The sequence below is a fragment of the Seriola lalandi genome, unplaced genomic scaffold (assembly GCF_002814215.2).
Source record: "Seriola lalandi dorsalis isolate HSWRI2012SDOR001 ecotype SW California unplaced genomic scaffold, Sedor1 jcf7180002054441, whole genome shotgun sequence".
NCBI classification, from domain to species: Eukaryota; Metazoa; Chordata; class Actinopteri; order Carangiformes; family Carangidae; genus Seriola; species Seriola lalandi.
Genome location: NW_019524994.1, coordinates 308183 through 320943, shown reverse-complemented (window position 1 = coordinate 320943; position 12761 = coordinate 308183). Strand labels below are relative to the sequence as shown.

The 12761-nt window shown below is 38.6% G+C and overlaps 1 protein-coding gene across 1 annotated transcript in view; it reads left to right on the top strand.

Moving 5' to 3' along the window:
• Positions 1 to 12761, top strand: part of piezo2b (piezo-type mechanosensitive ion channel component 2b) — a 78273-nt gene that overhangs the window by 2012 nt on the left and 63500 nt on the right. The window contains exons 2-3 of the mRNA XM_087175280.1: positions 5536 to 5631; positions 11172 to 11297. Of these exons, the coding sequence (XP_087031406.1) occupies positions 5536 to 5631; positions 11172 to 11297 (222 nt within the window). The remainder of the gene's footprint in view (positions 1 to 5535; positions 5632 to 11171; positions 11298 to 12761) is intronic.

Here is a 12761-nt window from a genome sequence, read left to right as displayed (position 1 = left end):
AAGGCCATGCATTGTCTCCCATTAATTCATGGAAAGTCGTTTTAACAGTATGAATTAGTAATGCGGTTGTGAGGGAGAGAAGAATTGCCTTCCCTTTTATCGTAAACATACCTTTTTAATATTTTATGTTTTTTCAAAGTGCAAATGAGCACTTGTCATTCACCGCAGCCGTGCAGAGTAACTGACAGGATGGAGGAAATGTAAAGTGGAAAGAACGGTACGTGTACGAGTGCAGATGGCGTTAGGGATGAGAGAAAGTATTTGTATTATCAGCATCACCTGCAGCAACTGAGTTTTCTTAATTGTCTCTGTTTTTGTCAACCAAGGACCTCTTACTTAACACTACTGAATGGATTTGATGTAGATCAATAACCATCAGCAAACAGTTTATGCTGATAATTGTTTTTTTTACCTCAGGATTTACCTTATTTGTCTCTTGATTTGGTTCAAATTCTTATAGTTTTGTCTTCGATGTCATGATTTTATGGTAAAATAGGACAATAAAATATATTTTTGTCGTCTTATCGCTGAATAAACAGCACAGCAGATGCTGTCTGACTCAAACACCTACATCTCTCTTGCTGTTTACATTCAGTGGTGTAATATATATTGCCGATCCTCGCTGTTCTCGTGTCCTATAGTGAAAGACTTGTCTTCTGACGTTACATAGTCCGTGTTTCCTGTTGGCCATCTGACAGCACCTCTATTGAAAAGCACAGAACTGCTGGGCCCATGTGTACACAGTCCCTCTACCACCACACACACACACACATTTGCACACAGTTACAGTTTCACTGATCAAACAGTCCGCGGTTTATGTGTTTACTGGCAGAGTTTGGAGTGTGAACATGATTGTGAGCGTGCACTTTCCCAAATGTCTGATCTGATATCGAACATGTCGTGTGAACGCACAGACGGAGCAGCAGGTCAGCTGTGTTGAGTGGGGCAGGTTGCAGCAGAGTAAAGCACAAATAAAGACAGACAGAGGTGGCAGTGGATGTGCAGATGCTTAGCTGCTGGGAGCATCACTGGAACCATCATGCTCATTTCTGTTTGAGTTTTAATTTAATAAGACAAAATCAATTTCTGCCTACACGCTGCTCCATAGATGATGTGCTGGTGCATCACAAATCTGCAAGCAGACACAGCTCGTGCTATCATAGTAGTCTTGAGGAGAACTAATGGTTTTAACCCACTTAGATTAGTCATCACAAGTGATAACAACACACAATGAAAGCCTATTCTAACATTTTTATGGTTATAAATGCATAGGAACAAAAACCTTTCAATCAAAACTACACTCTATCCCAGCAGAAACAGATCAATTATCTCTTGTGAAAATGTGGTAAAAAATTGTTCTGTTTAAGATCGACAATCATGTAAAGAAAAAAAAAACTTTAATTATACATAATAATGTATAAAATCATTTATTTTAATGTGCTTAATTAAAAAATGCTCCTGTCTTTTGTCAGATTAAGCAAAATGAACCAGGAGCAGAGTTATACACTTGGCTTGGGCGAAATCCAAAACGTAATATCTCAATACAATCCAGCCCAAATTGCCATATACGATTATTATTATCGCGGGGAGGGGGATTGAATATTTGAATAATATATAATAGTTATAATAGTGTTGTATTTTATGTGTCAGATTCCTTTCCCACCAAGGCAATGGTGCTTCATTTTAACATTGTTGAACATAAACGAATCAGAAAAAAATATGTGATCCAACATTTCAAGTGAGTCTGCTGGTTCAGTCAGTAAACCAGTTAGAGGCAGAGCTGTGCACACAAGAGAAGATAGCGTTGAGTTAAGAACAGTTTTTAGGTTGTTAGCTAAAAAAAAAATTCAGATTTGACAGAGTTTGAGGAGCCAGGTTAGAGAAGACGTGATGCTACATGAAAAGGAGAGCCTTGGTGTAAGTAGTTAAATGTCTGATAAAGAATATCTATTCTCAAACTGGAGGTTACTATGACATAAACAGTCTCGTCTTCGGTTAGCATGACGCTAACCCAGGCTAATTTAGCTAGCAGCCTAATTTATCATAAGCTACCAGCATTAAATGTAAATGTAGCTAATGTTAGCAAATTTCAGTTGACGTCTTCACTAATGTCAGTTACATTACTGCTATGGTCAGCTTCTAGCAAACTCAAAAGTTAAATAAAATTAATTTTGATAAAAAAAAAATGTTTCTTCAGTATTTTCAAACTGAGCATGTTTGGTTTTAACTATTAATCAGATGAAATAAAATGGATGAAGACATCACCTGTAATGTGTAATCTGGGAACCTGTAATGAGCATTTTTGTAATTTTTACATTTTATTATATAATAATAATTATTATTATAATTATTATTATTAAATTACTTAATAATGAAAATAGTAATATCTCACAAATGAAATTATCTTTGACAAAGTTGAAGGCTTTTGGTAAGAACATGGGCTATGTCAATTGATAACTCTATTTTTCTTCAGTAAACTGTCTTTGTAATTCAGTGTATGACATAAAATGTAATTGCCACAGTCCAGGTGTCTATCAGCCATCTTGACTTTGACTTTAAAAAAGATAATTTTAAGTTTTGTGCTTTGATGAAAGGAATAACCCTCTGCCCTGCACAGTGGTGGTATAGACTTGATGTGGTATGCTCTTTTTTTATTTTTTTCAGATGGCTTTAAATTCCTCTGTTATCTCCCCCGTGCTCAGCCATGCCAGGCACAGCACCACCTTATCTTCTATCACTGCATTTATGTTTTTGGGCTCAAACTCTGAAGTCAGTTGGCCCTGCCTTCACATTTAAGGCTGGTTAGCCTCTCTTGTGCTGAGGCTTTGTGTGTCTGTAATAATAGCTTTTATTGGGAAAGACAAAAGCATGATTCGCCCCTGAATGGGGATTTTTACAGTAATCTGATGTCTGAAAACAACGGCAGTTTATTTTCATTCCCTGTGTAAAAATCCTCAGATGGTGAGTCATACAGAGAAGGCAAATGGTCAGGAAGGCTGCGGTCGGGTGTCTGCAGGCTAGCAGCTGGAGCACAGCCATGCAGATACAGATAGATTATCTCCACACAGTATAGATACAAAATGACTGCATTAGATTTGTAGCTCAGGAGATGAATAATTGGGGCAGCAGATTCCAGACCACCAACTTGGGTAAAATAGACAGGTTTAGAGCTTATTTAATGCAACATTTAACAGAGATGAAGTGGGTGGAGATAGAATTGGTGCAGAGTGTGAGACCAAAAATTAAAGATTGTGAGTCATTCCCTCCTTATTCACCCAAGAGGCATAGAGTGAAAAAACTCTTTCACCTACTTGTTGAAAACATTTGACAAATGAACGATAATGATGAAGTGCTTTTTTGTGTCATTATATTTGTATATTTGTCTGTCTGGCGTGTCAAGCACTCATGCATACTGGAAACTCACACAAAGATAATTTACATGTTGTTTGCGCTCTGCCCAAACATGACAGCACCCATAACATTTATTAACTTTTGTTAGTTTTGATTGGTCTGGATGTGAGTACAGAGAAAACCAGGAGGTTCACTTACTGTACGGCTTCAGCATGGGAAACATCACCGCTAAGTCATAATGTCAATGAATAGATCCATTGAGGTGCAAAGATAAATAAAAGCACCATTTCCAGCAGTTAAGTGTAATTTTTCAGTAGTTCAGTCAACCAGTAGCTGCCCAGAAGGGCTGATCTCTCTAGACAGTAACTCATGCAGCTGAGCAGGTTGTAAACTTTGTGCTTGTTGATATAGCCACAAGAAGAAATTTGGGAGGTCAGACTGTGTGTTCAGTGTGTACTTCCCTTGCTGCACTACCTACTGACCTAAAAATGTAGAAGCTACGCAGCTTACTTTAGGAAAACAAAAAAACTTTGAGTTGTAAATGTAAGATGACATGATTTGAGCTGATCTCACAGATGTTCTCAGTAGTCAAGTTGTTAAAAAACTCAAGAGTACTTCATGCAACCTTAAGACCTGAGCGTTGAAATGGTGTTTACTAGTGTGTGGCTTATTTTGGAACCTGTAATTGATGTTCAGTCAGCAGGTGATGTGAGCTGTTTAACTGGTAAAAGCCCCAATCAGGCCAGATGGTCAGTCTGACTCGGGGAAATGAGGTGCGCTTCGGATCAATACATCAATTAATGGTTTTTGGAAGTCATGTTTGCACTTAAGTGTTTTAACTTTCATCATGAGCTCAAAAGACTTCCTTCATGTGCTCGGAGAGGGTGTTTATATGTGTGTCGAGGGAGAGTGTTCGGGAAAGGGTGAGTGTGTGGAGTTACATAATCCGGTCTCGTGTAGTGACACATCCTAAATACTGGAACAGTGCATTAAATTCAAGCTTGACTGAATTCAAAGTAGAGTAGGGCTACAACTAAAGACTGTTTTCATTCTCAGTTAATCTGCTGATTATTTTCTTTGTTAATATATTGATCAAAAGGTCTGTAAAATGTCAGAAAACAGTGAAAAATGTCCATCACATCACACAGTCACACAGTAAAACCCAAAGACATACAGTTTGCAATGAAATAAAAGCAAGAAAAGCAGCAAATCCTCACATTTAAGAAACTGTTACCAGAAAAGATATTTGGCTTAAGCAATTAATTAATTATCAAGACATAAATAAAAGGCAAGAATTAAAGTGAATATATTACAAAAAGTTATATTATGAGCTCTCACTTTGATCCTAAAAAAACCCTTAACCCTTTTCAGTCACTGGTCATGACATTTCACTCTTCCTGCTCCATGTCTCCGTGTTTTGGTGTTCCCAAAGTTTTGGCAACCAAAAGTTATTTTCCTGTTTTCGAAAACCCATGGTACATCATGCATTTAAAGGCCATCTGCTGCCTGACGGTGGTCCGCTGCAAACTCTCTGATATGTTGTTTTCTCTGATTTTTATCATAGAAAAATGATCCAGTTTCAATAACGCTCACAAATCCATGAAATGCTGCAGGATTCTTGCAAAATGAGATTTTCACATATGATACAAAGCTGCACTCTGTGAGGCTGTAAACAGCACAGGGAGGCGGATCTGACCGCCGGCAGCACAGTCAGTTAATTGTCTCTCTTAACACCCAAGAAACTATCGGGTGATTATTGTACTTCAAAACAAATGTCAATTCCCTGAATGACTGAATTAAGCTCAAGCTCTTTTTGTGATGCAGAGCAGATGAACAGATAATGAGGATTGTGAGTGTAAAGCTTGGTTAGAGGAATGTTCTGGCTTTTTAATGGTATGAGCAGCTTTTCTACACCAGGAACATTTTAACGACTTTCACCACATGTTTCTCTCAAATCTGTGTTTAGTTGATCTCAGTGACGACTCCTGATCAAGCAGCTTGTTGCCACTGCCAGCTTCTGCATTTTATTTGCTGTTAAAAGTTATGTAATGCAGCATTACACACCAAGCTATAGATATCCTCTTACAGCACTGGTATTTAAATGGAGTTTTGTTGTTGTTTATTGTGATTAAAAGGTGGATTTGCAGCCTAACTCTTCAATGTTTTTTCTCTCTGTCTCTCCAGCTTGCCTGTTCAGGTACAATGCCCTGTCTTTCGTCTACCTCATCTACCTCCTGCTTATCCCACTCTTCGCAGAGCCCACAAGCACGTCGATGCACGGTAAGATCTGCAGCGTAACTCTCTTTGAAGCCTCACGCATTCGATGGCTTTGCCGTCGTCCATCGCCTGGAGAATCTTGACTGTTTCCCAAAAGCCCCCACTTTGAATTGCAATATTGTTCTCAGTAATACAAACCAGCCCTTCTCCAGGGGATTTGAATTTCCTTGAGATGAGGGTGGATTTGGCACATAGTTCTGTGCATGAAAGGTTATATCTGTTTGTACGTTCATGATTCCATCTGTAATAATAAAAAGTTATCCACGGCTGGTCAGATGTGAGATAGAAAGCTACAGTCTGTCAGGGCCAGATCTCATGTCTACTTGATGAGCATGATCATTTTAGGCTCAGGTTTGGTTTGTTTGCACGGATAATGTTCATGCAAATAGATTAAACATTAAAAGAAGCACAAGCTGTGCAGTTGAGAAAAGAGACTCATAGAAGCCTATAAAGATCCTTCAGAGAAAAAAAAGAAAATTTGGGGCTGTTTTTGATAAAGGCTAACCACTTCAGTTATCAAAAGGGGGGATATAAAAGTTGCTCCTAAGATTCAAGTTTCATTTAGTAATACCATGATTTGACAACTGTTATTAGTTGATTCAGCTGATATGAGGTTGAGGTTGATATTTAAGCTCTTTGATATTTTGGTTCAGTAAATGAAAGCCACTCAACGCTGCTGAAGTAGCACCCACATTGTCCTTCAGAGACCACATGGCGACCACTCATCCTGTAAAGAAATGTCAATCACAATGGACCTCTGAGGTGTATGAGAAGTGACTGAGGTAAATGTTCTCCTCACGGATGATGAATGTGGGATTGCGGTCGCCAAGTACGGCCACGCCTATGTGCATTCCCCTCACCGCAAAAATACTAAACAGCACACCTCTCAGACCTCTAACAATATGGCCTTCTGTAGGAGACCACATGCAGTGTTTAATAATACATCAACCCATATTGACGGAGGGAACAACATCCAGTTCGAGAGCCGTCTCTGCTCGTCTCCAGCTGAAATAACAATCAGGAAGTAAAGGAACGAAGAGAGGGAGAGGAGAGGAGGGAGGAAGGAAAGTGGACCACTTACACTCTCATCAATAGTTAAAGAGAGAAGTCTTCTAGTAAAGCTGAATGTTCAAGGGTGTGATGGCTGTTGACTTCATCAGTTATGTCAGGGTTTACATGGTCGTTTTAGTTTTTATGAAAACCTTCCTGTCTCATCAGACAAAAAAAAAAGAGCCAAAATGTCCTGAGATTATTTAGTTTTGCCCAAATTACTGTAAATTAGACATCGACACCAACAGTAAATAGCAACATGTTTTTTTTCATTAAAGTATTTCATGTTTATGATGATTAGTTTTTTAGTGTAAAAAAAGAAAAACCAAAGAAAGAAGATTATTAGTTAATTTTCTTTCAAAACTGTGGTGGTGTGTTTATTGTAAAGGTAATTTTACTTAATTCTTTTAGCCCATTCATTCTTCCTTTGCAAGGTAACTCCATCAGGTGATTTTGCTGTTTAGGGTTAGGGTTCTTCTAAACGTTGTATTAAAACGGTTTAGAGTCCAAACAACATATATTGTGCAGTAAAGAAATTACTCAGAGCAGGATTAAAGTAAAGATATGAAGAAATTACTTGAACAAAAGTAAAATGTTAATGAAAAAGGCATTTAATTTAAATAACTTTTTCTTTATGTGACTGTGGAATGTTTTTGCTTATCTGTCTCTGATTAAAAAAAATAATATAAATCATACTTTGGCAAGTTGTTTTTCGTATTAATTACTGAACTTATATTCTTACGTTCGAAAAAAAAACGAGATACTCGTCTCCCAGATGGTGTCATTATAATAGTTACGGACCTTTATACTTTTGAGTAACTTTGTTGATTCTGGTTTTGCTGATCATACAGTTACATATGTTCTTGTGTTCTGTGTTCATATCTTTAGAACTAATTTACATTTCTGGTGATTTCTACAATTTGTTGTTTTTGCTGTTGCTGTTGTAGGCAGCATAATGTAATATCAGAGTGCTGCATTGTGAATAAGGGACATAATTTATTTCTCAAGTAAAGAGCTGCAAGAAACCCGTTCTCTTGGGGCTGTCATAATTCATTTTGGTTTTTGGTACTCAGGAACTCACTAAAGATCGCATGTAGACTTGTGAATGCATGAATGAATGCATGAATGAATGCATTCATCATCAAAATTTTGCAGACCATCATTCAGATGAAAACATTGTTTGTGCCCTGAGGCTCCCAGCAGGTGTTTCCTGATCAGTGAATTTGACTTTCCTCAGAAACTAATTATTAAATGGGTGTTGTGTCTTTAATAATGGTTCACGGTTTTTTGGCATATCTGAATTAGACTGTTTCTTGTTTGCCAGTCACATATGTCACAGTGTTTGAAGCAGGTGTGAGTAAATGCTTCTCAAAATGTAATGAAAACTGTTGCACAATGCCTCAACTAACAACAAAGTGTCCTCACAAATGCCCTAAAACCTAGGCTTATACATTTTCTTTGTTTTTGTTTAAAGTTACATAAACAAGAATATCCCATTGACGCTCTTTTTCCAGCTTGTAAACTAAAATTGTTTTGACTATGTTACCAGCTTATGTTTATGTAACCTTTGCCCAGGCGTTCTGTATTAAAATGATTGTGCGAAGTAGCAAAAACACAAAAGAAGTGAACTAAATAGCCATAGGCGTCAGATAGCATGAGATATGCTCCTAGTGTAACACCTGCCAGGACATGAAACCCATCTGTTTGCCTCACCTGTCTGTCACCAAGGTGGAGGAGGAGGAGAACACAACATGAGGAAGTTGCAGCAAACATGGTCTTAGTAAAAGGAATATTTTTGAATGATTCTGAAATGACTGGAAAATATAATCATGGCAGAATAAACAGGTTATTTGGAGGGGTAAATATCAATTGAGGGTAAAAATATTTAGTTTGGGCACCACATACCTTTGTAAAATTATAGATTATATATTGTAGAATTATACCTGGTTATAGTTGGGGATGATTGTGGTAGCACTGCCAAAACTAATTTGTACTGTACAGTATCAACTGTCTATATAAAATAATTACGATATTGTGGTATTGTCTGATAATCCTAAATAGATAATCACAGTCAGTAGAGTTGAAACGTGTAGTTTGTCTCCTCATTCCTGGCTGTGACATCCACACTGTTCAGTTAATTATGTGTCTTGTATGTAAACCTACTGTAGACATCCAGAATACACACTGAGAGTACTGACTTACAAAAACACATGTTTGCTGTGCAGAAAACAGACACACTGTACATTTTGTAAAATGATTTTAGACAGAATTAGGAAAGGGGATTGAGCTAAATTCAGTGCTTTCTTTTGATGGTCTGTTTCATTTTGTGTGTTCAGACATAAAGGACACGCAGCAATTAAATCGGTTAAAGTTAATTTGAGCCAAATGTTAGACATGAATAATTCATCAGATGTAATTTGCTTTAAAAAGCCACAGCAGTACAGTATGCCCAAGGATACGACAGCATACGAGACTCCAGTCCTATCTGGAGACGAACTTCTTGTTGTTGTTTGTGATTTACTCTCTAACGTTGTAATTGGCAGTAATTGGCTCCACTCTCCTTGAAGGCATTCAATCCTCAGTGGAGGTGAACAAAATCTAAACTATTACTCTCATATGGGTAGCAGGCATTTTAAGAGGCTTTACAATAAGTGCCATATGCCTTGTTGAATGGGCACTGACATGACAGTTTCCCTTGGGGGGAGTCTTTTAGTGCTGGTGCATGAATTTGTATAAATATTTGATGTTATGGGTGATTTATCAGGTTTATGTTTTAGCTAGTAGACTTCTAACAGAGGGTGTCTGGTTTTAACGCATCTCGTAGTTTGGCCTAAAATCATCCATCTTTATCACACCTTTTTAAGACCTGAGACACTTTTTCTTCTCTTTTGTTGAGTCTGGCATGGGCTTCCTTAAACAGTTTCACTGGCATTTTCTGAAACTATAAATCAGGTCTTAATGTTGTCAAATGGATACAATTCTCTGATTGATTAGGGAAAAAAGCAGTAACTGTTTAATTTGAACAATGCCCCTTGTTTTGGGAGCATTTAAAAAGCGCTCTTGGGATGGCGTTTTGAGACTGAATAATGAAGCGAAGCAAAATGCTTATTCAAGATGAGCGTCAGGAACCCGAGATAGATGGCTGTCAGACAACAAAAATGTTCTATTAAATAGGGAAAAAAAGGGGGGGACAGAGCCAAAGCAGTTGCATTGTCCAGAACCTTTGCACCAATTTGGACGCAGAAGCTCGCTAACAGTGCTCATTCCTCATATTTACAAGCATTCTTTTCCCTCTTTGTGAAAGCCCGGGGAATTGCAATGGGAAATTAGCACAAATTGTTTTTACTTCAACATTTAATAAGCCTGCCATGGTGTGCTGTTGCGCACATTTGATAAGGTTAGCCATCAGTGGCCTGAGGCTCAGCAGTAGTGCTTCACCTGAGCCAGGATATTATGCCATACTACAGTAAAACTGTTATGTGTTCCCCTGCAAGGATGCAGTAAATTTAATGAGATGGAGATGTTGCCGCATGAAGAACCAGTGGACCAAACTGTGGAGATATGTAGGACAGTTTAATCTTTCAGGGCTGACAACACATCAAGGGACATTATTGTTAATTCGTCATCAAAGAAGCATCAGAGTCTTGTCCAGCTTGTCCTTCCCTGAGGTTGAACATTTTCAATTTTCATAATAACAGGGTGACAGAAAAATCCTATTGTAGAGAATTATCACCATAACAACTACTGAAATTATCCCAAATACCTGTAGGTGCACTATAAAAAGGCCATGTGTTGAACAGCTGTGGCAGCTCCTCAGACTTCTCTCAACCATCCCTCCCAGGATCAGTAATGTCCTCTGACAGCTGTGTTCTTAACCTACATTAAAGGAGGACACTGGGTCAGTCGATGCCTGTATGTTGCATTTATAATCAGTCTTTATTTGCGAACCGGAATAGCGACTCAAACCAGAAACGGGTCTGGTTTCGCTCCTTCGACGATAAACTGGGGACTTAGAGAGAGTTAAGGTCTTGTGGTCCACCAGAATGTTTATTTGACTTTTCAACCAAAATAAGCTTTGCTCTTTGGTAGTGTTGGCAGTTCTTAACCAGGATATGTATCGTGATCCACAGAAAATCCCCCTTGGGTGCTCTCCCAGTCACCTTCACCTTCTTAACCAATTCATTCAAAACAGCTCCACAGCTGATCACATGAATATGAATCATTGTTTTCAGAGTTTTGCTGTAGGAAACAGCTGTCCATGTTCGCATACATTCAGAGAGTACTTAGAATGCAAGTACCAGGTTGTTTTTTAATGTTGTCGACTCAAAATTTCACCAGTGCATTACAAAAAGTCTCATTTCTGGTTCGTTTTTTGAGACACAGAGAACTTTATCTGTGTCTGAGCGCAGAAATAACATGTGGAAATCCTTAAACTGAGAGCTGCTGGTGGTGGTGGTGGTGGTGAACTCAATGTGGCTGTTCTCCTTCTCCAGGCCACACAGGGCGTCTGCTGCAGTCCCTCTGCTTCACCAGTATGTCCTTCCTGCTGCTCCACATCATCTATCAGATTACCGTCAACAGCCTCCTGGCCGGGAACTCCATCACCTCCGACTTCAACTGTGAGTACACTGCAGCCTTTATAGTCAGAGCTCTAAAGGTTGTGAGCTTTGTTAGGTGTGAAGAAATTTTGTAGTGTGTGTGGCATTATGTTCTTTCAAACATTTGCTGTTGCAAATTAGTATACAAACATGTTTTTAAGGAGACAGGGGGAGACAGTTGATACAGAGTTCCATGAGTACATGCAATTTAAGGAGGTCAAAACCCCTGACACAATGTAAGCACTAAGTGGCTTCCTCAAAGGGAACAATCCACTAACTCTGAGGAGTCATTTAAGACCAACATGTAGAAATCTCTACTTGTTGAGCCACATTTTCACGACGTTGTGGTCGCACACATGTGCCCTTTCCATCACACAGGACCTTCTTTGCTTAAACTCTGACCTGAGCTATTGATTCAGTGTCCCGGGGTTGTATATCACTAGAGAAAGTGTAGCTTTTCGCCTCAGCCTGAGGCAAAGTTTCCATCCAAAAAAAACGAAGCGAAGACATGCTCCATTTGCAGGAGTAGGTAAAATATGCTCTTTAATAATAATTCACAGTCTCTACACATCTCTCTCACTCTTATTGCATTTTGTCACATCATGAGGATTTATGAATCTAATACACTTCTTAATGTAATTAGCTTCCTTGTGCCATATGGGCGACACAGAAAAAAGAGACTGTTGCTGCCAGCAAAGCAAACAGTGTAGGGAAGGTGTTAACACTTGGCGTTGGGCTTCTCATGAAACCCTGTATCAAACTGTAAAATTTGAATGTGTCTAGACAGGACAGACCCTGACCCTGTGTTCTAATGACTTGTTCTTTCTAATGAAAGTAAGTCGCGTTCCACTGTCGAAGTACAGCCAACTTTGCTCAGAAGGCAGAACGAACCTTATCGCCTCAGGCAGAAACACACAGAGCCATTCAGAGAGGGTAGACTAAATATTCACTCAAGGAAATTTTTATTACCGAGGTCTCGAGGACTGCCATTTTTGGCAGATCAAACCCTGGTGTGATGAGACCATAAATTCTCTCCATCTACTGTATGTAACTATGTGTCATCCATCTCTCTGTCTATTGATCTGTCTGTTCATTTCAACAATAGTTACTTATATACTTATATAGTTACTTATTCCTGTTATTTATAAATCACGAAGACCAAAACCAACAATGAAATGATCTTGTTAACAAGTGTTGTCTGTGTAGTGAGAGCCTGATATATCTTCCTCTGTGCCATAAAACACCATTGTTGTCCCAAAACTATTAAAAACACATGAATGAGTCTCACTGTTGCCCTGGCTGAAATGTTTCTTCATTAACATGAACACACACACACTCTTAGTCAACCCCACATTCACTGTCCTAATACTGTAAATACCCACAAAGCCCAGAATGTGTATTAATCCACAGCTGAAAATAGTCCCCCACAATACACTATTTACTAAAAGTAATGTATGCTAATAAAAACATCACTACCCAGCTTAT